This window comes from Borostomias antarcticus (assembly GCF_949987555.1).
Source record: "Borostomias antarcticus genome assembly, chromosome: 4".
NCBI classification, from domain to species: Eukaryota; Metazoa; Chordata; class Actinopteri; order Stomiiformes; family Stomiidae; genus Borostomias; species Borostomias antarcticus.
Genome location: NC_140237.1, coordinates 7,950,017 through 7,976,740, shown reverse-complemented (window position 1 = coordinate 7,976,740; position 26,724 = coordinate 7,950,017). Strand labels below are relative to the sequence as shown.

The following is a 26,724-nucleotide window of genomic DNA, read 5'->3' as shown; positions in this document are numbered from 1 at the left end:
CGGAGTGCGCTTGGAGTGCGAGTGGGCTGTCAACCCCTTAAATAGCAAGCCTATTAATTTATTTATGTATTTGTCTCGGGACAGTGTTATAATATTCATTTAATTAGAGTTCATTTGCAAAAACATATTTGTGTTTGGATTTTTGACCATTTCTCATCATACATGGATTTAATTATAGTGATTTATATTTGTATTATATATAAATCAAACATTTTCCCATAAATCAACTAAACATGCCATGGTGACGGCCCTGTCCCAGTCGGTTCCGGTGGAGTAGGGAGTCCGTCCAACATTTGGCTTTCCATTTATATACCCTCCCCCTCGATTGAGAGTGCCCTCCACAGCTGCGTGTGACACTTCATTTGGAGGGACACTCGGTGGCGGAGTGGGAGTGGGTAGGGGGTGGTTTGGGAATGGGCCAATGTGTGTATTTCAATCCTGTTTCCTGACAAAAACATAACTCAGACTGGTCAACCCCTTACGAAAACAGACTATAGTATTACTAGAGTATACCATAAGAATTGTATAGTGTTCTATAGTAAGTTTGTATTGTTCTATAGTATGTTTCACCAGCTATGGCATTACTATAGTTTTTTTTCTGTAGTGCTATTTTATCAGCTATAGTAGCCCTATAATATTAATACTATATATATTATACTATAGTGTTTCTTTTGTTATTTTTTTGAAACAAACTATTACACATTCCTATAGTATCACTATAATGATGTTATAGTGAATGTATATTATTACTATAGTATTTGTAAAATATTGACAATACAGGCCCATAGTGCTCCAATTTTTTCCAGATTGCCAGTATTCTTACTTAGGCCACATCAGTATATTGCCAAATGATCCACACCAATCAACAGCTCCAAATATTGACATATTTAATGTGTCAAATTGCTTACAAAAATCATAGTGCCTCCTCAGTTCTGTCTCTCTCTCTCTCACTCACACACACAGTCATCAGTCCAACTACTCAAAATAAAAATATAAAATATATCACCTATTATTGTCTCTGTAATGATCATCTCCTCTCCTATTGCTATCTCTCTTCTCTCCTCCTATTCTTCTCCTGTCAACTCTCTCCTCATTTGCTTTCTTTGTTGCTCTTCTCACTCATCTGTTGTCTCTCTTTATGTCAATGTCTTTCCTTTCCCCTCTTCTTGTTGTAAATGTTTGTTTGTTTTATATATATACATTTTATATGTTCATCATTGTATTCTCTGTTGCTGTCTCCTCTCTCTTCACTCTTGTAGTCTCTCCTCTCCTGTTCCTAATATCAGTCAATGTCTTTCCTCCTCTCGTCTCATGTTGCTGTCTCTCCTCATTCCTCTAGTGTCTCTCCTCATTCCTCTAGTGTCTCTCCTCATTCCTCTAGTGTCTCTCCTCATTCCTCTAGTGTCTCTCCTCATTCCTCTAGTGTCTCTCCTCATTCCTCTAGTGTCTCTTCTCTCCTCATTCCTCTAGTGTCTCTCCTCATTCCTCTAGTGTCTCTCCTCATTCCTCTAGTGTCTCTTCTCTCCTCCTTCCTCTAGTGTCTCTCCTCATTCCTCTAGTGTCTCTCCTCATTCCTCTAGTGTCTCTCCTCATTCCTCTAGTGTCTCTCCTCATTCCTCTAGTGTCTCTCCTCATTCCTCTAGTGTCTCTTCTCTCCTCATTCCTCTAGTGTCTCTCCTCATTCCTCTAGTGTCTCTCCTCATTCCTCTAGTGTCTCTTCTATCCTCATTCCTCTAGTGTCTCTCCTCATTCCTCTAGTGTCTCTCCTCATTCCTCTAGTGTCTCTTCTATCCTCATTCCTCTAGTGTCTCTCCTCATTCCTCTAGTGTCTCTTCTATCCTCATTCCTCTAGTGTCTCTCCTCATTCCTCTAGTGTCTCTTCTCTCCTCATTCCTCTAGTGTCTCTCCTCATTCCTCTAGTGTCTCTCCTCATTCCTCTAGTGTCTCTCCTCATTCCTCTAGTGTCTCTCCTCATTCCTCTAGTGTCTCTTCTCTCATCATTCCTCTAGTGTCTCTCCTCATTCCTCTAGTGTCTCTCCTCATTCCTCTAGTGTCTCTTCTATCCTCATTCCTCTAGTCTCTCCTCATTCCTCTAGTGTCTCTCCTCATTCCTCTAGTGTCTCTCCTCATTCCTCTAGTCTCTCCTCATTCCTCTAGTGTCTCTCCTCATTCCTCTAGTGTCTATCCTCATTCCTCTAGTGTCTCTTCTCTCCTCATTCCTCTAGTGTCTCTCCTCATTCCTCTAGTGTCTCTTCTCTCCTCATTCCTCTAGTGTCTCTCCTCATTCCTCTAGTGTCTCTTCTCTCCTCATTCCTCTAGTGTCTCTCCTCATTCCTCTAGTGTCTCTCCTCATCCTCTAGTGTCTCTCCTCATTCCTCTAGTGTCTCTTCACTTCTCTAGTGTCTCTTCTCTCCTCACTTCTCTAGTGTCTCTTCTCTCCTCACTTCTCTAGTGTCTCTTCTCTCCTCACTCCTCTAGTGTAGTTATTTTTTAGAAACAAACTATTACACATTCCTATAGTATCACTATAATGATGTTATAGTGAATATATAGTATTCCTATATTATTTTCAATAGTATTACTACAGTTTATTATATAGTGTTTCTGTAGTTGTTTTTAGAACACACCATACAACAATCCTATAGTAATACTATGATAATGTTATAGTGAATGTATTGTATTAGTATAGTATGTGTAATAGTATGTCAACAACAGGCAACTAGTGCATCCAGCACGTAAAACAGACAAATCAAATGAGGCCCGTCCTATTGGTGTAAATGTGTGAAGGACACAAACCATAGATTAAAGCCAAAAACGATATACTTGTGGTGCAAAGAGGTTCAGGAGACGTTTCTATATAATTGTAAATACACTCTTTCCATATAGTTGAATGTTTTCTTTGTAAAATATGGACGATACAGGCCCGTAGTGCTCCAATCTTTTCCAGATTGCCAGTATTCTTACTTAGGCCACATCAGTATATTGCCAAATGATCCACACCACTCAACAGCTCCAAATATTGACATATTTAATGTGTCAAATTGCTTACAAAAATCATAGTGCCTCCTCAGTTCTGTCTGTCTCTCTCTCACTCACACACACAGTCATCAGTCCAACAACTACTAAAATATATCACCTATTATTGTCTCTGTAATGATCATCTCCTCTCCTATTGCTATCTGTCTCTATCCCTCTTCTCTCCTCCTATTCTTCTCCTGTCAAATCTCTCCTCATTTGCTTTCTTTGTTGCTCTCCTCACTCATCTGTTGTCTCTCTTTATGTCAATGTCTTTCCTCTCCCCTCTTCTTGTTGTACATGTGTTAGTTTGTTTTATATATATATATGTTCCTTTCACTGTATTCTCTGTTGCTGTCTCTCCTCTCTCCTCACTCTTGTAGTCTCTCCTCTCCTGTTCCTTACGTCAGCCAATGTGTTTCCTCCTCTCCTCTCATGTTGCTGTCTGTCTCTCCTCACTCCTGTAGTGCCTCTCCTCATTCCTCTGCTGTCGCTCCTCTCCTTACTCCTGTAGTCTCTCCTCTCCTGTTCCTCATATCAGTCAATGTCTTTCCTCCTCTCGTCTCATGTTGCTGTCTCTCCTCACTCCTGTAGTGCCTCTTCTCTCCCCATTCCTCTAGTGTCTCTTCTCTCCTCACTCCTCTAGTGTCTTTCCTCTCCTCACTCCTCTAGTGTCTCTCCTCTCCTCACTCCTCTAGTGTCTCTCCTCTTCTAACTCCTCTAGTGTCTCTCCTTACTCCTCTAGTGTCTCTCCTCTGCTCACTCCTCTAGTGTCTCTCCTCTCCTCACTCCTCTAGTGTCTTTCCTCTCCTCACTCCTCTAGTGTCTCTCCTTACTCCTCTAGTGTCTCTCCTCACTCCTCTAGTGTCTCTCCTCTCATCACTCCTGTATTGTCTCTCCTCTCATCACTCCTGTATTGTCTCTCTTCTCCTCACTCCTCTAGAATACATTTTGAAAATACATTTGGAATACATGGGATCTTAAGATTACATTTTGAAGATACATTGAAGCCATGCCAAAATGTATTTATGTCTCTAAAATGTATTCCAGACCAGAGAAGTGTTCAATTCACCCACATTCAGGGTTTCTTGTCAAATATGGACTCAATATACAAGATGTGGCATATAGGATACAACATATTATTTGTCATGGATGTGTTCCAAATGTCACGTCTTGAAATATCTGAGCTCAATATTTTTCAATTGTATCTATGGCACATCTCTTGTGATGACCCCAAGAATGCTGAAGGGTTAATGTTGAAAGGATTTTTTGCATTATGTGATGTTACTAGATACACATATTAACCCAACAAGTATCAACTTAGTATTTGATGCACATAGGCCTATATTATTAATTGAAGACTTTGCATGTCATATACAAGATCTGAATCTGTGATGTAATCTAGTACAGGCACTATCAGTAGCATATTGACCCTTTTTAAAATAAAATATGTGGTGCAATATTTACGACAGATTTTGCCATTGGTCTTGTTTTGGGTAAGATATTGATAGGGTACTGTATACTGTACGCAGGTAAGTGCCAGGATCTGGTGATTTCTATAGGCTAATGGACATTTTCTTGAATAGAGATTAATAATAATAATAACAATCATAATTCATTTTATTTATAGGCTAACATACTTTTCATTGTGAAACAATCTCAAAGTGCTGAAACAATCACAGTTATAAAAGTTATAAAAACAGAGACACTATATATATATATAAATGTAAGGGATAATCAATGAGAAGGTGTGCGTTAAACGGTTTTAAGGCATGACGTGGAGGCGAAGAACCTCCGCGAAGTGCCATAAAACCGTTAAACGCACACCTATGATTATCCCGCTTATACCATGGCCCCACATGCCAAAGACAAATAAATATGTGCCATTTACTCGCATTTTCTACATTAAAATATAAAGAAATGTTATTTATGTGTTGCTCATTGCGGAGTGTCATTATAGTCCCTAACTGCTAAATCACGTTGCTATGGAATTACAAATTGCATATCATATTTCTTGGCGGAACAGCGATGACATCCAATAGTTAACATGGGTTTGGAACGTAAGTGAAATGGAAAGTGTCCATTACCTTTTCTTTCAGCAATGTCTCTCAACCCTTGATACGACCTAGCAACCAAACAATGAGCCTAGCAATGTAGGCTACTGTATATTTGCTGTGCAACATATAAATCGTCCAGCTGTCAAACCTAGTTGCCAACAAACTATGTATGATTGCCAGATTGTCCTCAACTCCAAAAGTATTGTTTTCATGTCGTGGTATATCACTGTCAGTCGTATCTTACGTTCATTGCGAGTTGATTTGCGAGGACGGGCTGTGTCATATCATTATGTGAAGCAACAGGGTATTAGAATCCAGCAATTGTCTCTTCACACTGTGATATATTTGGATGCCGTATATATTGTAAATGAATAAACGAGGCGGAGACCGTTTTCCATACGTCTGTCTTCTTTTACTGCAACTCTTAGACTGACGTTACAAAATCATATCTGGCTACTACACCACTAACGTGCACCACCACGTTATAACACGAAGTGAAAAAACAGTTTTTGATTTAGGGACAGTGAGGTGTCTGGCTATCATAAAGAGTTTGTTGGCAAAAGGATTTGACAACTGGACAATGGATGCGTTGCACAGCAAATATGCAGTATCCAACACTTCGTTCATGGCTAGCTAGCAATGGTACAGCAGGCTATGGGATTAGCTCATTTGGGTTGCTGTCAAAGCCGGCGCATTAATTTAGATCGGTAATTAAACTTCAGCCGAACTACGTGTGCGTATACACGGTTTTAACGCACGTCTGCTGGCCAATCAGGAAAGAGTATTAACCCAGGCCATGGTATAAATATATATATATATATATATATATTAGTAACAAACACATTAGATACAAAAAGCTTTTATTTAACATATTTGGAGTTTATTTGTCTGTATGCCCCATATTTGCTAAAATATTGACTACAACATGTCATGTCTTTGGGACTAGTGTGTACATTTCTTTGCGCTTGCGCAGAGCATTGAGATTTTAATTTGTATGTCCGTTATTACTCAACGAGTTTTTGCAACAGCACCTCAGGAAAGCTCTAACCTCGTTGTGGTGAGAAACTTATTTTTGACATGACATTTTCCTTTGGAGTTGTATTAGCTAGGTAAGCCTGTAAGATAAGCTAGTATAGTTAGCTAACAGGCTGTGTCCGAAATGCCTGCTACCTGCTATATAGCAGGCGAGAAGTAGCATGCTATATAGTACCTACTACTCCAAGAAAACGATATAGCAGGCGAGAAAAATCTAGCATGCTACTCGAGTCAGGTGATGGGAATGCGTGGGTTACGTCGTTACGCTGAGGCGAAAAGGCGTTCAGTTACCCAGACCTCGAACCTTTGGTTATTTTATATTCTGTCAAATATATTGTTTAGAAAAATTATTTCTTTATCCAGGCATCTTAGTTTAAACAGTTTCATTGAATGCCCAGGCACATTCACGCACACACAGACATACACCAGTGTTTGCCATGTCTCTTCTATGATGTTATTAGCCTCTCTTACTCTGAAAATGTAATTTAATGTTATTTATTGCTTTATTAATGTTCTTAGCCGGTAGACAAACATACTCCAGGAGCTTGCTCGATCGCCTTGTTGAGAGGGGTCAGGGAAGATTTTTTTACAGCTCACTTATCTGGCCCCCGGGGGATACTGTTTTTTTGCTTCCCTCTGGAATATGTAGGGGTGGGACGTCTGCCCACCTCCCTTGTTCTCTGTAAAGCGCACTGTGTTGCCTCTGGGTATGAAATGCGCTATACAAATAAAGCTTTGATTGATTGAATATAGCGGAGCAGGTCATATTTGCTCGTATGTGGTATTTATTTTGTTCAAAAGTTCGCGATCGTACAGCCAGGCTCCAGAGCTCCAGAAACCGTAGCCGTAGCAGAGGACTCTGGCTGTTAGCTAGCATGTATATTGAGTCCATATTTGACAATTTCAACTTGAAACTGGATGTAGAGTATAGCAAGCTTACTTATGTAACGTTAACAGTGTTGGATCAGTAATGTTGAGTAACGTTAGCAGACGTAGCCAACTAATTGAGCTAATGTGAGGCCAGTTAATTTTGATGTATGTTAGTCCCTAGCTTTATCACGTAGCTAACATAGTTGGTATTTCCCTGGTCTGCCTGGAAACCGAGAGCGGGATCCTAATAACCTAGATAACGTTGGATACCTAGCTAGCTAGTTTTTCTGACTTGGCTAGCCTTTTGGCATGCTAGCTTTTCTTAGCTAACAAGTGACATTGACTGGACACGGATATTGTAGATTACTTAGCAGTGGGTATGCTTGTGTGTGTATGAGAGAGTGTGGAACACCACTGACGAGGAGTGTAACTGTTCTCACAGGCCGTGGTCCGTCAAACCCATAGAGGCCTGGGAGAGTAGCTGCAGTGGCAGGTTTGGCCATCTGACAACTTACTTTTGAAATGTCTACTGTATGTTTGGGAAGTAACATTACAAAACACATCAGCCAATTTGTATCATGTATGTTATCCTGAACGGACAGTTATCTTCAAACAAAAGTGTGTGTCTGTTTGTTTCAACTTCCGACTCAATGAGGAGGCAACAGGTGCTCCAGGCATATGGGACCAGAGTGGAGCCTCAACCAATCCAAAGTAAGTATAATGTCAGGGTGTTAATGTTGGGGGTAATATGTCCAAATTTGTTGTAATTATAACAATGCTGTATAGGTCTGAATAACATACCAAAAGGAATCAATCATAGTTAATTTAAAATAAGCTATATTGACAGAGAGGCTGGAAATTAATCAAATTATATATAGGCTATTCATATATCTGGTAGCTTGCGGGTAGTAGTTTAAATTTAGAAGTTCAAAATTCTGGTATTGTGACATCCCTAACACACACACACACACACACACACACACACACACACACACACGCGCACACACACACACACACACTCAGACACACTACTTACACAAATTTACACTTAACCTTACACACATTCAGACATAACCAGGTTACCTGGTGGTGGTGAGCTGAACTGAAGTGAGGATAGAGATGTCCAAGTCTGCTGGTGTTCTGAGAGACAGAAGACAGGAGAGCTCACAAACACAGTCATGATTAAGTCTTTATTAAATGAAAAGGTTCTGAACTCTGATAGGATGTAAATGGATGCTGACTACAGACTCTGGCGGGTGTTAAACAATTCCTGTAATCCCAGTGTACAGAGCAATGGCGTTTACCACAAAAGATGTATACGTATATGAATCCATAAAATGAATATCAAAAGTGTCGACTTGGTAAGTGAGATTGTGACAGTGATTGGACAAGAAGACAGTGGCCGTCATAGTGATCAGAGAAGAGGACAGTAACAGAGATAGGGATTGGATGGGAGAACGTGTGCAGGAAGTGGACACTAACAGCAGCTCACCACATCCTCCCAGGGTATTGGCTCCAGCTTAGTGAAAGACAGACACAATGGGAAGGTAAATGGAGGAAGAGAGAAAGAAAGTCAAGTCAAAAGATAATCGTACAGAGCTGATTTGCTAGAAAGAGCACTGTCCCACGAAGACAATTAAACACCAATTTAGCCTGAGCACTCAAACTTGATGCCAGCTGGCTAAGGGTAAAGACTAATGGCCAATTGGGAATTGCATGAGCAAAACCCCGCAACATACAGTACTTTACACTTCTCCTACCTGTGCACACAGTGCTGTAGACATCAGAGCTCAGCTCCTTACCGCTGTCAAATACAGAGTCATAGGTGATGCTGGGAACAGTGGGAGAACTGGGGCCATAATCCTTCTCATTGCTCTTCAGCTTTCTTCTCATCTTCACCTGGTGGCAAAGTTTGTCAGATAATAGCATACAGGTCAGATAGGAGCATAGAGTATCAATATTTCCAAAGCTCAATATTCTGAGTATCATGGTACTGTAAATTTTGCTTCGATCTGAAGAATTTAGCTCCAGCAAATTCAGGCCTCATAAGTGCATATGGAGTGAGAAGAGTAAGTGCTGACTGTTTTCTTGGGCTTAGGGCTGGACACGGAGGAGCTGATACGGATGGGTCTCTTCCTCACAAACATCTTGAAGGTGGCTGAGTCTGGGTTCTCCAAAGCAAAGCATCTCCAGCATGTCTGGGACAAAAGGAGAGCATGGAATCCACCAAATAATAAACATGATATGACACAAATGTAAAAATGAAACAAAAATATGCAAGACAGAAAACAAACAACTTACACAACATGCCGATGGGAAGTAAAAAAAAACTTTAAAAAAACCTAGATAAGTAATGTAACCATCATTTTTAGTCTGCATTGTTAGTAACTATGTAGCTATGTGTTGTGGACAGAGTTCTAAAAGGCCATGTTGGCATTCAAGTTATCTAATCTCTAGCTAGCTGACAGCAGACTAATCCAGCACAAATTGGTGCATGAAAATTCACCAGAATATGGAAATGAAGTGTTTGACACTCAAAATACCCTGGGGCAGGCCACAGTTCCCCCACTTAATGTGCCCCCTCCCTGCACTTTCGCTAGGGCGGAGGTCATAAGCAGACACATTAACCTGTTCTTAGATAAGGGTCTTGTACGATTTACAGAGGGTCTTGTATGATAACTACAGTTGTAGTTTAGTCCATGGTGCCTTTAAATGTTGTGTCAGACTCACCTGAATGAGACAGGCAGCAGCAGGGATCTGTCTGTTGAAGTGCTTCTGTCTCTGTTTCTGTTGCACCTTAAGTGCGAAGCCAGAGCCCAAGATACCCTACAATTTAAGCAAATGTATGGGCACTCTTAAACATGCATATAAACACATGCAATACGCTGAATATGTAAATAAAATGTATTGTTATAATTGTCATAACGTCTAGTATAATTTAGAGGCAAGAAATGTATTAATTAAAGGAATGAAGAGTGCAAAGAGGAATGGTGATAATTTAATCATTTTTTTGTGACAGATTTAAATGCTATTATTTGTCTTACTTCTACAGACCCAGACAGAATAAAACATGTCTAAACATGTCGAGTGTGTACTGGAATTATTTGATCTAAAGTAAAAAAGGATTTGCCAAGTTTCGCACAAAAGGTTCAGTCTGATTTATTAAGAAAACAATACGATTGCAAAAGGACCTCAGGATAAATCAGAGAGTGGTTCATCCGAACAGAAGTGAAGTAGGCTCGTCTTGCGCGGCCTTATATTCGTTCAATACATGGATGTGACGCTATCAGAGATTTGGTTGGCTAACCCATCTCTACACGTCATAAGAAAATGGCGGACATCATCAACAGTGGTCGAGAATACAGACACGTGACATGAGAAAGCGCGGTACACTTTGAATATATTTCATGCGGAGACAATAGAACAATGGAAAAGTCACCCTAGGCCAAACGGGAAGTCTGAGGTGTGAGGTTTCCTGTCGGGGTGAGAAACCCACGGCAGGGGTGTTTGTCATTACAAAGAAGAGAGGAAGACAGAGGTGTTTGGAATGGCAAAAGGCAGGGGACTGGATCAATAGGTTTTAAGAACAAAAGCTGAGATCTGAAAGGTTTGAGGCCAGAGGCCAGTTGTCTCTAAAATTCCATGACAAGTGTCTTTGAATTTTCATCATTCTATGTTATCCACAACCTGTATTATGACTGAGTAGAGTATATAAAATGCATTGAATTACAACAAAACCAAATGTGAGAATTCTTAGTATGAGATTGTTGTTCGGTTGTGTGTCAGAGCTTGTGCTAGATATTGTAGCTAATGTTGCTCGAAGTGATGGCATTACAGTATAACCCAAATGTATTTCGATGAGTTAGTTGTTTGTTTCTAAGGGATTTTAGGCCTGTAACAAGTAATAATCCAGATCTGGTGTTTAGAGAGTAGAATACACATTGATTGTACATTGCCTGCTATGCAGGTTGTTTTTTTTGTATGGTCGATTCTCCGCCCGCGGACAGCGCATCGCGAGAGAGGGGACGTGACGTTACCCTTCACAGCTTGGTCCCCCTTCACTCGTGGACTGAGAGAGAATGAGACATTCGCGCGCACACACCAACACAAGGACAGATAAGTTGGTAGATCTCCATTCACACACACTGACACTACCCGGGTAGACCTTTTTTCTATTTTTCTATCTTTCTATCAGAACTCTGATTTATTTTGATACTGTAACGAACCGAGAGTGCTTAGCCCAAGAAGGGTCTTTATTATTTTTTTCAATTCATTCTGAAGTGCACTGTATTTTCACACTGTAATGAACTGAGAGTGCTTAGCCCAAGAAGGGTCTCCATTGTTTTTCTAATTCATTCTGAGGTACATTCTATTTTGATTGTAAATAAATTGCCAGCTATAATTGTTAAATTTTTCTACTAAGTCATTGTCTGTGATATTTTCTTTACTCCACTCCTCCTTGACTGAACCCAGTTAAGATAGTATAGCCTAAGGTAATATTCTAGACATTTCCATAGTAAGATGGCCTTACAATTACATTTATTCTTTACAGATTATATATAACTGTTCACTATCATCTGTGAAGAGTTTGTTTATTATATACAAATGCTTTATAAATGGCTTGTGCTATTACTATGACATGTTACCAATATATCAACTGACAAAAATGATACTGACTGCAGGCAGGGCAAAGAAGGAGATGGCGAAGACGGAGAAACAGGATGCTATAGTCTTGCCAATCCAAGTCTGAGGCACTTTGTCTCCATAGCCGATGGTGGTGACTGTCACCTAAAGAGACAAAGAACACATATAAGTACAATTTCAACCAGGTTGGCATAACACAGACACAAACTAACAGAATATGCACAGGCATACTAGCTTTGTGAGATCTTCTGATCTTGTGAGCTCACATTCCTTTTCTCTCCACCGATCAGTCTGGTCACTCAAATAATATGTGCTAGAGGTTTTGCCAGTGGGTGTCAATGACAAGCCATGGATGTATTAAACTAATGGATGAGGCATTCAATGATGGCGGCACATTCATTCCAATGAAAGTTTCTCACCCAGCGCATACGCCAAAAAAGTGTCTACGACTCCTACTTCTGTGGCCAACAACACTTGCATAGTACAGTAGTTTTTTTCTTGGCCCCACCTATGCCTTTTTCCTATATACTTCAGTGCCAATTGCGCCTATATGCCAAGGTAAGCCTGGCATACCCATACCAAATCCAAATAAAACTTCTTCTTTTTTTTTGACTTTGACTGTTTTTGACTTAAATGCGTCTTGTATTCTGCTTTATCGCATAATGTGTTAACTGTTTTGTTAGTGCTCCGTCACCCCCTAACAGGCCTCGTGAAAATAAACAGTTCGCGTTACGGTCCATTCACAGCGGTCTTACTAGCTCGTCATTTACTTAACTTTGTAGGCCAGGTAAAAGGCTTCTGGCTTACGGAACTCAAGTCTAAATGAAAAATCTACCAATCAAATTAGCCCACACATACAAAATCGAGAACAATTTCATCATCAGTCGAAATGTAACCTAATCTGTGATTTGTCAAAATGCTTAAAAGTGGGCGTAGTGTATGCCTGCTCTCGGTGGCTTACATTCCAATTCCCATTGACATTTTAACATTGGGACAATTTATCCAATCAAAACTTGTCATGACTGTCCCGTCATTCACATCACCCAAGGAGACTCTGATGACGCAAGGCTAGTCAATCACAGTCACGTTAGCTATCTAGCTAGCTACTGGCAGACATCAACATGGAAAACAGAGATCTAGAACATTTGTTGAAAAATGATTTCACAAAACTAGCGCCAGCTCAGATGATTGATTGCTGGGATGGTGGATTGGACTAATGAATCAGAGACGAGGCATTAGATTGTGTTTATTTGAGGGCAACCGATGTTTGAGTCCATGGCTGTGGAGCTACACTTTCACTACTCAAGACTTAATTTGGACTTGACTTGCAAAACAGCAAGAGAAGGACTCATAAATGAAGTGGATTCAACGGGACTGGGTTACGAGATAAGGAGGTAGGCTTTTGTGATTAATTATGAGCAGTTCAGTCATGAAATGATGAAACGGATCCTAGGAGGGCTGTTAACTTATATCTCAACTAGCTGTCTAACATTACTAAGTAGTTATGGTTGTACTGTATGTACACTAAAAGTCATTTAAGACTTCAGAATCCTCTTGCACTGCCAAATGCCCACTTGCTTAGCTGTAATCCTTATCGACAGGCGAAACGAGAGCGTTTTGAATTACATAAACATGGAACATCATTTTATAGCTCAGATTGTGATTGTAGGATTGTCAAGCGCTCTCTTCTGACCCGAGTCCCACACAGGCGCGCATGCACCCTCTGTCTCCTGCTTACAAAATCGCCTTGTTTCCTAATTATACTGTATGGTTTATATTATACTGTATCATAAAGAATAACTTATGCAGAACAACAAATGACTTAGTTACTAAGGAATAGGCCTACTAAAGAATAATCAGCCTAATCAGCCATGAGTGCAAAAATATTGCCAATATGAAACGGCTCATGGTGCAAAAAAGGTAGGGGACCCTTGATTTAGAGACTTCAGAATCCTCTTGCACCGTCAATTTGCGCTGTCCCCTCTTGATTTAATCAGGTTCGAGAGCGTGAACTTGAGAAAGCAAGCGGCAGTGCTAAGTGGCAGTCCAGTGTGTTGTGTAGTGGTGCTGACTGTCCTGTCATTTGTTCTGGTTGTGTCACCTTAAATATTGTATTCTTAATTAAGGTTTGTGCCTCTGACAGTATTGCTCTCCTTCTCTCCGTGCGTCAACTGTCCCTTCGTGACTCCTGTTATTCTTATTTTGAAGTTGATATTAACTAGGCTATAGTTTCCATTAAGATATGCCTCCTATATAGCTCTTGTATAGATCTCATAAATCACCTGTTTGATTTTTATAATGTGAATTGAGCACATCGTTACAGTGTAGGCCTGTTCCTAGAGTTTTTTTTTTAACCTGCCTATTACACTAGAATGCAGTTCCGGATTTCTAGCACCAAAACGTGGCTCCGGTCGTATCCAAAGGCCTCCGGGTTCGAGGTTCGTTTTGGCTGGGGTAACTGCTCAAGGGCCCTTCTGGTGCCTAGACACCTCCTGTCAGGGCATGCAAAAAATGCAGCGCGCACGATAGAAGTGGCTCACACACACCCTGCGCGTAAATGCTTTGCTGGCTCTGGCATACGCGGTGCCAGGACCCACGCCACTGATATACTTACTGTACATGGGGAAAGAAACAACTGTAAAACTCTGGCTCTTGGCAGCTTCTAATGAAAAATTGACCCAATTTAAAACTTCATAATTAATATATATATCAAAGAGTCCTTTGAGTGACACCCAGAAGAGTTTTCTACAGCTGTTTCTTTCCCCATGTATGTCTACGGGAAAAATTATATTTAGGCCCCATGGCTTTACGTTGCAATACTGAGCTTGGCCACTACGCCAAAATTGCCTCACAGAATGTGAGCTTGCAAGATCAGAATGGCCTCACGAGGCTACAGGCACAACGCACACACATACACACAAACACACACACACTCATCCTAAAACAAACATACACACACAAAGATCCAACACTCCACAGTCCACACATGCTTGCAAATACACACCTGCATTAACAAATACACACAGACAGCTGATGCTTACCACCCCCCACCACAGGGCATCTGCGTAGCTTCCAAACTCCGTTACCCCGTTGCTGTCCACAGCATCCTTCTCCGCCAGGTACACAAAGTACGAAGAGAAGATCAGGCAGAGGAAGCCAATGTACAGCGTGGTGATCAGCTCCTGAAAACACACACACACATTCACAGTTTGTAATGAATACACAGTGAAGAGTGACAGGATGACAAAGGCATTTTGGGTATGTTTATGCTATGGTTTGTACAGGTGTACTATGGTGTACAGGTGAAGCAGCAGAATGACCAGGCCATGTCAGGTGGAGGGTGTACAGGTGAAGCAGCAGAATGACCAGGCCATGTCAGGTGAGGTGGTGTACAGGTGAAGCAGCAGAATGACCAGGCCATGTCAGGTGGAGGGTGTACAGGTGAAGCAGCAGAATGACCAGGCCATGTCAGGTGAGTTGGTGTACAGGTGAAGCAGCAGAATGACCAGGCCATGTCAGGTGAGTTGGTGTACAGGTGAAGCAGCATGAATGACCAGGCCATGTCAGGTGAGGTGGTGTACAGGTGAGGCAGCATGAATGACCAGGCCATGTCAGGTGAGGTGGTGTACAGGTGAAGCAGCAGAATGACCAGGCCATGTCAGGTGAGGTGGTGTACAGGTGAAGCAGCAGAATGACCAGGCCATGTCAGGTGAGTTGAATACAGAGTTGGTTCCACCTGTCGATGTATGAAGACCACTGATCCCAGAAGGCGCCAGGTTCCTCCCTGCCGGTCCACGTGGAGCATGCGCAGGATCTGCAGAAAGCGGATCCCCCTGGAACAAACACACGGTCAACGTGCTGCAAACACAAACACAGACAGACACACCCTGACCCAGACACAAGCCTGTAAACAGACAGACCCCAACTATAATATGAATGTGCACGCACATACACCAGAACAATGCAAATAGCTTCTTATTCATTCCAAAAACTATTAATTATCATTTCTGTTTAAATTCGGTTTTGACTAAGTTAAAATTGAATTTGCTCCAACATTTACCCCAACTCTGGCATGCAAGCAAATATATATACACACACCCATAAGGGCGCAAACACACACACACACACACACACACACACACACACACACACACACACACACACACACAAAGCCTTACCTGACAGCGGAGGTTGCAAACACCTGGCCTTTGGAGCCCACTGCCAGCACAATGATAGAGGCCACAACTACAATAAGGTCTGAATGGAGACAGAACATTGACAGACAGTGACAGAATTGGGGTTGCACAGTTCCAAAAGATCTTCTGAATTTTCAGAAACTTTTGGAAACCAGGTTGGTCAATTTATGCTGTAATTATTTTATGGATTTTCTCTTAATATTCTATATGTTTTTCTCCATGTTTGCATCCAAGTGGATACTTTAATACTTCCACATATCAGACTTGCTGTTGATGCATTAACACTCAAAAAACAGATTTTACTGTAATTGAGTGACATGCTGCAAATGTAACACTACTGGACTTCTTCCCTAGATTGGTTCATATCTAGATTTTACAGGTTTACAGTCAAATTCATCACGTCCAGTTATCTATAATGCATTATTCATTATATTCCATCACTTTGTAAGCTTATGACAGCTTAGATTTAAGTTATGAATATTCCCTCAAATCCCATTAAGTTATGGAAAATGTATTCTATTTTTATTTTTTCACTTCTACAGTTATCAGAAATATTCATTCCCTTTGCAATCCTAGTACTGTTAAAGACAAAGGGATGGACCAAGGGTTTTAAGGGCCCATTTCTAATTGCCGATCACTATTTTTCACATTTGTTACTATACCTACCTGGAAGTAATCAGCATTGAGGATGCAGAAAAATGAGACAAAACAATACTCATTTTACACTATTTTTTGTCATTTCTTTCTTCAATATAGCTTAAACACTATTCATACCAGAGGGCCCCCATTGTGATCTGGGGCCCGTTTCTTTGAAAAACCTGAAATATAGCAAATCCGCCCCTGTAAAAATGGAAGTGATTCCAAAGGAGCCAGAAAAAAAGAATATTCCAGAAGTAATTATTAGATACTTTAAGGATAAGGGGCAATGTGTGTGTTTGTGTGTGTGTCTGTTGGAGTTGTATGTGGGTGTGTGTGCGTGTGTACATGTTTGTAAACTCACCAATGATGGAGATGGGTTTCCCGGCAAAACGAAACCTGCCCCAGATCCCCACATATTTACTACGGCAACCTGCTGACCAGAGTCGTACTATGTACTCAACACCAAAGAACACCACCAGGACAATCTCCTGTGATAGGGAATAAGGATAGAAGAGGGAAGGAGGGAGAGACAGAGGAGATAGAGGTAGAGAAACTGATAAATACAGTGCATCTGGAAAGTATTAATATCCCTTCACTTTTTCCACATTTTGTTATGTTACAGCCTTAATCCAAAATTGATTAAATTATTTTTTTCTCAAAATTCTACACACAATACCCCATAATGACAAAGTGAAAAAAGTTTTTTGTGTGTGCAAATGTATTAAAAATAAAACACTCAAATATCACACACGCATATGTATTCATAGCGTTCAGAGGAGCGTCGGTGCACAGCCATTTTCAGATCTCTACAGAGATGTTCAATCGGGTTCAAGTCTGGGCTCTGGCTGGGCCACTCAAGGATATTCAAAGCCTTTTTCCAAAGCCACTCCTTTGTTATCTTGGCGGTGTGCTTAGGTCACTTGTTGATGACATTTTTAAGAGTTCTCATAATCATTTTGATTTTACCCCAATATAATATTAACAAAAAGGAAGCTATGCCTACTAAAGCTCATCTGCTAATCTATTTATGAGTCAAGGCGAGACCTTGTAATAGTTCCAATTCATACATTATAGTCTACAAAATATAAAATAAAGCTTTATTGGGACATATGCCTAGTTTGGGACTTCTTGAAAGCCCAGGAAAAAAATGATAATGATGATGGCTAATGATGATGATGATTTTGTTCACCCAGTGTTCTGAAAGGTTGTCATATAGCCAACCTCCTCAGGATGACCTACCACCCATTATGTTATGTTCAATTAATGGGTAGCACATCCTGTCAGGTAGGTAATGTTGATAGGCATTTCACAATTTCCTACATGACACAATACGCTACTCATGAATTAAACACAATATTGTTTCAATGCAGTGATGATTGATGTATATGCCTACACGAAGCACGGATTGGCTGTGACACACTAAATAGAAGGGGACCTTGATTAATTACCTGTGTCTACCCTACTATGGGTCTAGAAGGCCTCATTGGATTAATTAACACCATAACGCAACACTGGTGACTTTTTTTGCGCTCCGGGACTTCTCAGAGGCTTTGGTTGTCACAGGAGCACTTTTTGCTCCGGCACCTCCAGATTTACAAATTAAGCACTGGATGTAAGATGTGAGTGCATCCTGAAATGTCTCCCTACCTACCTCCATGAGGACAATGGACAACTACTTAGGGAGTATTTGGTAAGTCATTTTTATCTTTTCATTCATTATCTCTGGGTAATGACTACAAAGTAAACTAGAAAGGGGCACTGAGTGCAGACCTCTGCCCATGTAGCCCCCCAACTCGTCCCTTTTCTCCCAAACACCTGTCATCCTATGCAGTAAACATGCCAATATGGTGGACGCCTTCAGTGCTATTGATAACAGCTGCACAAGAAAGGGTTTTCTTTGCTGCCTCTGCTCTAATGGATACTGTGCACGTGCATGTGTGCGTGAGCAGGACATATTTGGTATTGCAGCATGTGTTAGGTGGAGAGCTTTATGGCAGTCCAAACCCTGTGTCTTTCACTCCTGAAAGTCCAAACTAGAAGGGTACTCAGAGAGCACAGACCTCCGCCCCATGGATGCTTTCCAAACCCTGTGTCTCTTGCTCTAGTCTCTCTATTCTCCCTCTCGTCTCCCTTTAGTCATCATCTATTCCCTCTAGTCATCTAGTCCCTTGAGTCTCCTTCTAGCCATTAAAACACATTGAAACACTATCAAGAGCATATAATACCAACAATCATACACTGATATATTGATATAATCTCTCTGGGGTCATGGTTTATGGTGAACTTTAAGTGTTCATGACATCTGTTTAGGTATACAAAAAACTAATTTAGGTTATGTACAGATCCCTGCCATACCAGGAATACATCATCCACATAACGTTTCCACAGTTTAATGTGTTGGAAAAATGGGTTATCAGGGTTGGTTACAAACTCTTCTTCAAACAGTGCCACATAAAGTGAACTAAATTGGGGGCTCATTTTTCTCCCTATTGAGGTCCCTTTCTGTTGTATGAAATAGGAATCTGATCTGCTCTGACGCGCTCCTCAGCTCTCCGCTGGGCTCTGCAAATTGACCGACTGACGTCTGTTTTAATTTAATAATAATTAAAAAATTATGTTGGGTGGGATATGTTTGCAGCAAGTGGATTTCAAGATCAATGTTGTGTTATCGGCAAATGTCATAATTTATGTGTGATGCACTCGGATCATGACTCGGATGCACTCAAGCACATGAGACGCGGTGGACTGTGGGTATTTTCTGCTCCTAAGTCCGCGAAATTGCGGACTTTCGGTAAGTGCGGTTAAAGTGCGCAAAATGGCGGCAGTGGCGCACTTGTGGACCTAGGAATTCCGTTTTGGGACTACCCTGAGCCCTTGTGGACTTAGCGGGAACGCGCATGTAAGGCCACAAGGCCGCGAGTGCTCTGCACTTTCGCCTAAGTGCACGATTTGGGATTCAGCTTTTGTGTTTTTTGAGGGTCAGTTTTGACTACCGTTTACACTGGTGTTTTAAAGGAGTAGGGCGTTTGATACCCTTGGGTTGTTTTATATAATCCGCTTACATTTTAAGAGTTGAGCGGAGGAGCCATGCGCAGGCGCTTACCACTCCAGATGGGGCCAGATAAGGCCTTTCACACTCACTTCCTCCTAACGGTCATTAGAGAGTCGGATTACCTCTCATCCACACACTCCCTTTTGTTGTAAGGGTGCCTGTGTAAGCAAAAGGAGAACTGGGACTGTTCACACCAACGTCCTGGTTCCACTTCAAAGGACTCAGCCGGAACAGGCCATACTTTACACTTCCTTTCTACCTCTCACTCTCTTTCTCTCATCAACTGCAGTACACAATATTGTCTGGCCAATCACAGGACTGGGGCACAAGTACCCACCCCCCAGCAAGCTGCAGGTATTTAACCTGTGAGCCGCCATTGTTCTTTCTCTTGTACTCTTGTTTTCATCTCGTTTCATCTGTAAAACATGGATCCTTGGATCCATCCTCTCGGCAAGAGCGAGAGTGGAGCAGTGAGACTTTGCTTTCTTCTTTCTTGCTTTTACTTTAATTCTGAAACAGCGCCGGAATAGACTCTGTATTACTCTGCAAAATCTGAGTGTCAAGCCTGAACTCTGGGTCACTGCGACTCACAACGCCAACAACAGCAACACCGCGACGCAAAGAGCTGGCGGATGACGCCCATCAACCAAACCAACAACGCTGGTCACGTGGTCTTCGAGACTACACCGAGAGCTGGCCAGTCGAAGCGAGCCGTACGCCACACAAACCGTAAGGCCCATGCTAAACGCTGCTCGTTTGATGTGTTTGTGGCTGCTATGTTGTTTCAAGCTTAGATCGTAGGAACAGGCTGCACTCCTCTATCACTTATTCCCTTCCTGCTTTGTTTCCATCCTGCCACATTTGTGTTCCCATATATTGATGAATTGTGTGTGTTCATATTATCCTGATAATTGATTAGTATACTTCAATAAATATTCCACGCTTTGACCCCGTCCAGTTTTGAAAAACAGGCATACGGTTCAGAATAAACGCAGTTCTAACTTTGACAGGTTGGTGGCGCTAGATAGTTCGAGGTGTCAACATAGACTTGGTGACAGGGGTCACGGGACTGTCCCTGATGAGTGTGCCTAATGTGGTTATGATACATCAAAATTTTACTGAGATTTGACCACACTTCCTGTTTGGTGGCTTGGACGCCAAATTCGATCGGCTGTGACCGGTGAACGCTTTCGAGGATCAAAAATCCCTGTAAGAATTTCGTAGACATTGATCTGTAGATTGTGCCTACCACGTTTCGTGTAGATTGGTGAAAGGTTATAGGAGGAGATACATTTAAAGTGTTTTTCATAAAATCCAACATGGCGGAAAATCCAATATGGCGGACATTAGCTCATAGGATCTCTTGAACTCGGCTTGATCCAAGGAATCCAATGGTACTTGAATTTTTTAGATCGGGCATACGATTCAGCATGAACACACTTCCAAATCTGACACGTTGGTGGCGCTGGAGCGTTTGATGTGTCGGGATGAGACTCACTGACGGGGGACAGGGGCATGTCCTCGATGACTCTGCCAAATGAGGTTTCGATACCTCAAAACGTTGCTAAGATACAACACCACTTACTGTTTGACGGCTTCAATGCCAATTTAAATAAGCTGTAATGAGCGAACGCTTTTGCAAATTCAAAATCCCTGTAAGAATTGAATAGCCATTGGTCTAGAGATGGTGTGTACAGCGTTTCGTCCAGATTGGTGATAATTCCTAGGAGGAGATGCATTTTAAGTGTTTTTCACAAAATTCAAAATGGCCGAAAATCCAATATGGCGAAAAATGACGTCATAGGGTGCGTTGAACTCGGCTTGAGCCAAGGAATCCAACGGTACCATGTATTATAAAATCGGACTTACGGGCAAAAGTTACATGCATGAACGTACCTCCAACTTTGACACGTTGGTGGCGCTAGAGTGTGTGAGATGATGACATGAGACCTGGTGACAATACTTGCCAAGTTTCGCAACTTTTTACACAATATCAGCTGCGCTTTTTGATTGCTAAGACAAGGACTCAAGTCGCTCAACTGGTTATGGTAGTTGCAAAGCCCGAGGTAAGAATGTAACGTTAACGAAACACGAGTTGCTAGCTAACTTTAGATGGTTAACTTTGGTAATAACATTACTAACGTTACATAGCCTTGCAGCAGTGGCGATTGCTCCTATAAGCCAGGGTAATCCTGGCTTACCCATACAAATCCCGAATAAAAGATTTCAGATTTTTGCACCTTCTTTCAGTGACTGTTTTTGACTTAAATGCGTCTTGTATTCTGCCATGTTGCTTCATTTTCATCCCTGTTTACTGTTTTGGTAGTGCTCCGTCACCCCCTACAGGCCTCGTGAAAATACAGTCCACGTTACAGTCCGTTGACAGCAGTCTTACTAGCTCGTCATTCACTTAACATTGTAGGCTAGGTAAAACGATTCTGGAGTCTTATCTACAGAAAGACAGCTGTATTTGACTGTACAGACAATGTGTATTGTTGACTTGCATCAAAAAAGGATTCTGGCTTACGGAAATCAAGACCAAGTGAAAAATCAACCAATGAAATTAGCCCACACATACAAAACCGCAAACAATGTCGTCATCAGTTGATATGTAACCTAATCTGTAATTAGTCAAAATGCTTAAAAGTGGGCGTAGGGTAAGACAGTTCTCGAAGTGCTTACATTGGAGTTCCCATTGACATTTTAAAATTGGGACGGTTTATCCAATCAAAACCTGTCATGACTGTCCCGTCATTCACATCACCTGTGAATCACGTTACCCACTTTAGCTATCTAGCTAACTTTGCTTCCTGGAGTGTGGGCTAATAAGCCTAGTAGGCTAGTAGTAGCCTAAACACTGATTAGTGAAGTAGGGGAGTAGACTATTGAGTGCTGTGCCCTAAGGGGGTGTATTTTATCGTCCTGTCATTCCTCTTCGTGGTGCTTGGCCATTGTTGTCATATAATGGCTCTGTAGTTTATTTAGTGTGTCCCTAAAAGCTTGGCTGTTTTGGCCTAAATATTGCCCTCTTATTCACCTACTCTCAAATTATTGGCCTTTGTTGATATATTAAAAAACATCACTAGCCTGGGCTACTGTAGTTTTCCTGTATGTTTTTACATATAAAAATGCCAATGCTCAGTGTCCTTCTGGTGCCGTGAAACCTCCCATCAGGGCATGCTTTGAAAGCGCACCCCCCAAAAAATTGTGCGCGCCCTTCTCACCTTTTTCACCCCTGACCCATTTTCATGCCTGCTTCTGGCGCGATTACGTACATAGTGCGCAAGAAGATGGATCTGTCCCTTGTTATATGCAACTTGTATCAATTTGTCAAAAATGTTGATTATGTTTTATGTATAATGTGTGCATACGACCTTGATGCAATTAGTTATAGTTAGTTATATTTTCTACAATAAATGGAAAGAAAATAATGTGTTGTTGCTCTGAGTGTTTACCTCGGGGGGATGTACAGTGATGCCCCCGAGATGAGTGGTAAATGCGGATCTACCGTTAGCAGGTCCCGTCACAATCCCTTCTCCTCCTCAACAGACGAAGTGTAGGCCTAAGCAGTAAAAGGTTTTGGTCGTACTGCTGCTTCACTAACAGAAGCAAAATTAGTCCGAAAAAGGCACTAATAATGTGGTCAACCATCTTGCTGCAATCCTGAACGAGGACTACAGTGTTTTCTACCGGTAAACGTAAACCCCTGTCCAATCAGAAGCCCCAAACCTTACACGGACCCGAATAAATGCGATTAAAAGTGTCTCCCAAGCAAACCCTCATTCCGCATGACTATTTCCCATGTAAACTCGCAGGAAAAAACTTTCATTCCGAATTATTTAATTTCGGATTATTTCATTCCGAATGAAAAGCCATCATGTAACCGCAGCTAATGTAATGTAATTTACTTCTGATCAAGAGCATGTGATGCTTGTTGATCTTGTGGTATGCCCAGAAGACTAAATACATCTAGATATCAACATGTATATCAACATATTTTCACAGAATTTGCATGGGCATCATACAGTAATTTAATTAAATAAAAACTGAAGTTGACTTTTTTTTTCATGATTGTAAGTATTGGCCATCGTGGACCCAAGCCATTGAAAATGGCGTCCCTCAATCCTAGAGGAAACTCACCACCCAGAAGAGAGTGCCTTGGGCCAACGCCTGGTACTGGTCTATGGTGGACAGAACACTGAGGATAAGACAAGCCAAGACTATGAGGAACCTGCAGAACACAGAAGAACAGAGAATAGCATGACAACATTGTAATACAATATGGATGACTGCCATCCAAAAATGTAAAAGTACAATGCTGCTGTTGTCCACAGGGCAGGGCGCAACATACTTGTGAAACATCCCACTAGGGTTGTCTGCTAGATCATTTCTACACCAATTCACACACATACAGATGGGGGAACTTGGGAGTAGTAACTTTACCCGCGGGATATCAACACACCGTCTGCGGCATTCCGCACCCCCGCTCGCATGCCCATAGAGGGAGAAGTAATACTACTCATTGACCAATTGCTGTAGCTCATCTGGCACATTAGATGAGCCTCCTTGTTCTCCGTCTGGTTGTATTTAATTATTAAAAACATAGCCTACCTATGTATCTATCTATCTATAGCACAATAAGACTGTGATAGCCAGTTAGCTCAAGACAGCACTTGCATAATATTAACGCGAATCCTGTAGCTGATTCTGTTGGTTCAACTTTTGTTTCTCAGGCAGGAACGGAGACGAACTCAAACTCTCATTAGTAGCAAAACAGCTACAGCAATTATCATAACGTTCGCTAACTGTTTTAGCCACTATTAGCTACCATCTTCTTAATTTCTTCTCCTTCGGTAAAACATGACAGCGTTGCGGTATAGTGGAGTGCCTAAGCAGGAGCAGGAAGCGTAGGGTAGACACAGGTGTAATTGATTACATTAATTCATATTGCCCTCTATTTAGGCTAGCTAGCAAGATTCGTTACAGCAGCCACCTTGGCTTTGTGGTATGGTGGTCTTTTGATGTGATTTCATGTTAAACTCTAACTGTTGAAAGGGTTTCCCCTACCGTCAAACGGGTAAAGAATTGTGTACTATGTTTTCCCCTCACATACAAATCCACATTGTTTGGCTAAAGAAACGCTGGTAAATACCCAAGTGAAATCTTTTCTCTCATACTACTCAGTTTTAAGCTCTCACCAATCTGGGTTCAGATCCAATCACAGTACCATCTCAGCTATCACTCTTGTCACTAATTATATAATCTCGGCACTAGACAAGAAAAAACACTGTGCTGCCCTGTTTGAAGACCTTTCAAAAGTTTTCGATACAGTCGATCATCATCTACTTTTAAATAGGCTATCTAGCATTGGTTCAGATAGGGGTGCTTGTGACTGGTTCCATGATTATCTGGCATCTAGGTGTCAATGTGTGAAATTGGGCAACATTCAATCACATTTTTTATCCCTTGCTAAAGGTGTGCCCCAAGGTTCAGTGTTGGGTCCTGTCCTTTTTACCATCTATATTAATGACATTATGTCTTCACTCACTGGTTACCATGTTCATCTATATGCTGATGACACTATTGTCTACTGTATTACCGACTCTGTTCAGGTGGCCATTGAGAATATGCAGCTATCATTTAATGTGCTTCAAGAAGCTCTCACTAATCTTAAACTAGTGCTTAATTCGGGTCCTACTAATCACCACAAAGTACCCCAAAGTACACCAGAAATACCACAAAGTACTACAAAATACCCCAAAGAGCCCCAAAGTTCAAGATTCATTTATTTGTCCCAAGGGAAATTTGTCTCAGACATACAGGCTGCTACATACAGTGCAAAGGTGCCATAACAAGGACAAAACAAACATTGGTGCAAATATGTGCAAACAGTTTATGCAGCAGCGCATGTAGTCGCCGCCGGATGTTTCCAAGTATACCCCAAAATACCACAAAGTACCATAAAATACCACAAAGTGCCTGGAAATGTATCGCAAAGTACCCCAAAGTATACCCCAAAATACCACACAGTGCCTTAATGACAGTCATTATCCCGGTATGGAGAGCAATATTTCTTATTCTGTTGGTCATACCAGCATGGATGCTCTGCCATTTCAATTGTCACTAGAACTCTTAAGAGCTTGTGGTACTCTTCAGTCCCAAAGCAAGCTGCAGAGGTGGCCCTATACAAACAGTTCCCACAGAGGAGGCATGAAAGATTGACCTGCATTCATGACATTCAATAAATGGTCTTTCAGACAAATCTTTGCATATCTGATGTAGCGTGTTCTAGGGTTAGAGCTATGACTATGACCGGTATAATTTATGATTATACCATGGCCTGGGTTAATACTCTTTTCTGATTGGCCAGCAGACGTGCGTTAAAACCGTGTATACGCACACGTAGTTCGGCTTAAGTTTAATTACCGATCTAAATTAATGCGCCCGCTTTGACAGCAATTCAAATGAGCTAATCCCATAGCCTGCTGTACCATTGCTAGCTAGCCATGAACGAAGTGTTGGATACTGCATATTTGCTGTGCAACGCATCCGTTGTCCAGTTGTCAAATCTATTTGCCAACAAACTCTTTATGATAGCCAGACACCTCACTGTCCCCAAATCAAAAACTGTTTTTTCAGTTCTTGTTATAACGTGGTGGTGCACGTCGGGTGGTTCTTCGCCTCCACGTCATGCCCTCAAACCGTTTAACGCACACCTACTCATTGATTATCCCTTACTTATACCGCGGTTATCACAAATATGAAGGAAAATGGATTTAAGGCATTAAATCAACTCGTATGGGGCACCACCCTGTTTTGTACAGGGAAACAAGATAACCTTTATCAATAGTCTAATTTATTCATCAATCTCAGTCTGCGGGAGGAGTTCTTGACTCAATCAAGTGACCTAAGATGTGATGACGCTCGGACGTGGTTAAAAGTTAATAATATTTATAGAAGTTATACTAATCAATTATCAAAATAATATTATAACACAATTCAATAATAGATGGGAAAACATATGTGGCAATATGAAAACAGCAGAAATGACAAGAATGATGTCAGATTATCACAGCCTATCCTAAATCTTCTAAGCTTAAACAACACTTTGGCATCACCCCACATCAAAGAGAATGCATGGATGTCAACCTTACACTAATGTATGAAGCGCGTTGTCCGGGCTGTGTTGTCTGGCTTGAAGCATGGAGGAGGCACG

General features: G+C 41.4%; 1 protein-coding gene across 1 annotated transcript in view; it reads right to left on the bottom strand.

Annotated features, from left to right (window-relative positions):
* kcnq1.1 (potassium voltage-gated channel, KQT-like subfamily, member 1.1) overlaps positions 1-26,724 on the bottom strand; it is a gene marked incomplete at both ends in the record, with an annotated part of 96,670 nt that overhangs the window by 29,727 nt on the left and 40,219 nt on the right. Inside the window, 11 exons of the mRNA XM_084437281.1 lie at positions 8,061-8,117; positions 8,470-8,496; positions 8,738-8,876; positions 9,059-9,175; positions 9,708-9,803; positions 11,655-11,765; positions 14,663-14,803; positions 15,358-15,454; positions 15,800-15,878; positions 16,818-16,944; positions 23,649-23,739. Of these exons, the coding sequence (XP_084293407.1) occupies positions 8,061-8,117; positions 8,470-8,496; positions 8,738-8,876; positions 9,059-9,175; positions 9,708-9,803; positions 11,655-11,765; positions 14,663-14,803; positions 15,358-15,454; positions 15,800-15,878; positions 16,818-16,944; positions 23,649-23,739 (1,082 nt within the window). The remainder of the gene's footprint in view (positions 1-8,060; positions 8,118-8,469; positions 8,497-8,737; positions 8,877-9,058; positions 9,176-9,707; positions 9,804-11,654; positions 11,766-14,662; positions 14,804-15,357; positions 15,455-15,799; positions 15,879-16,817; positions 16,945-23,648; positions 23,740-26,724) is intronic.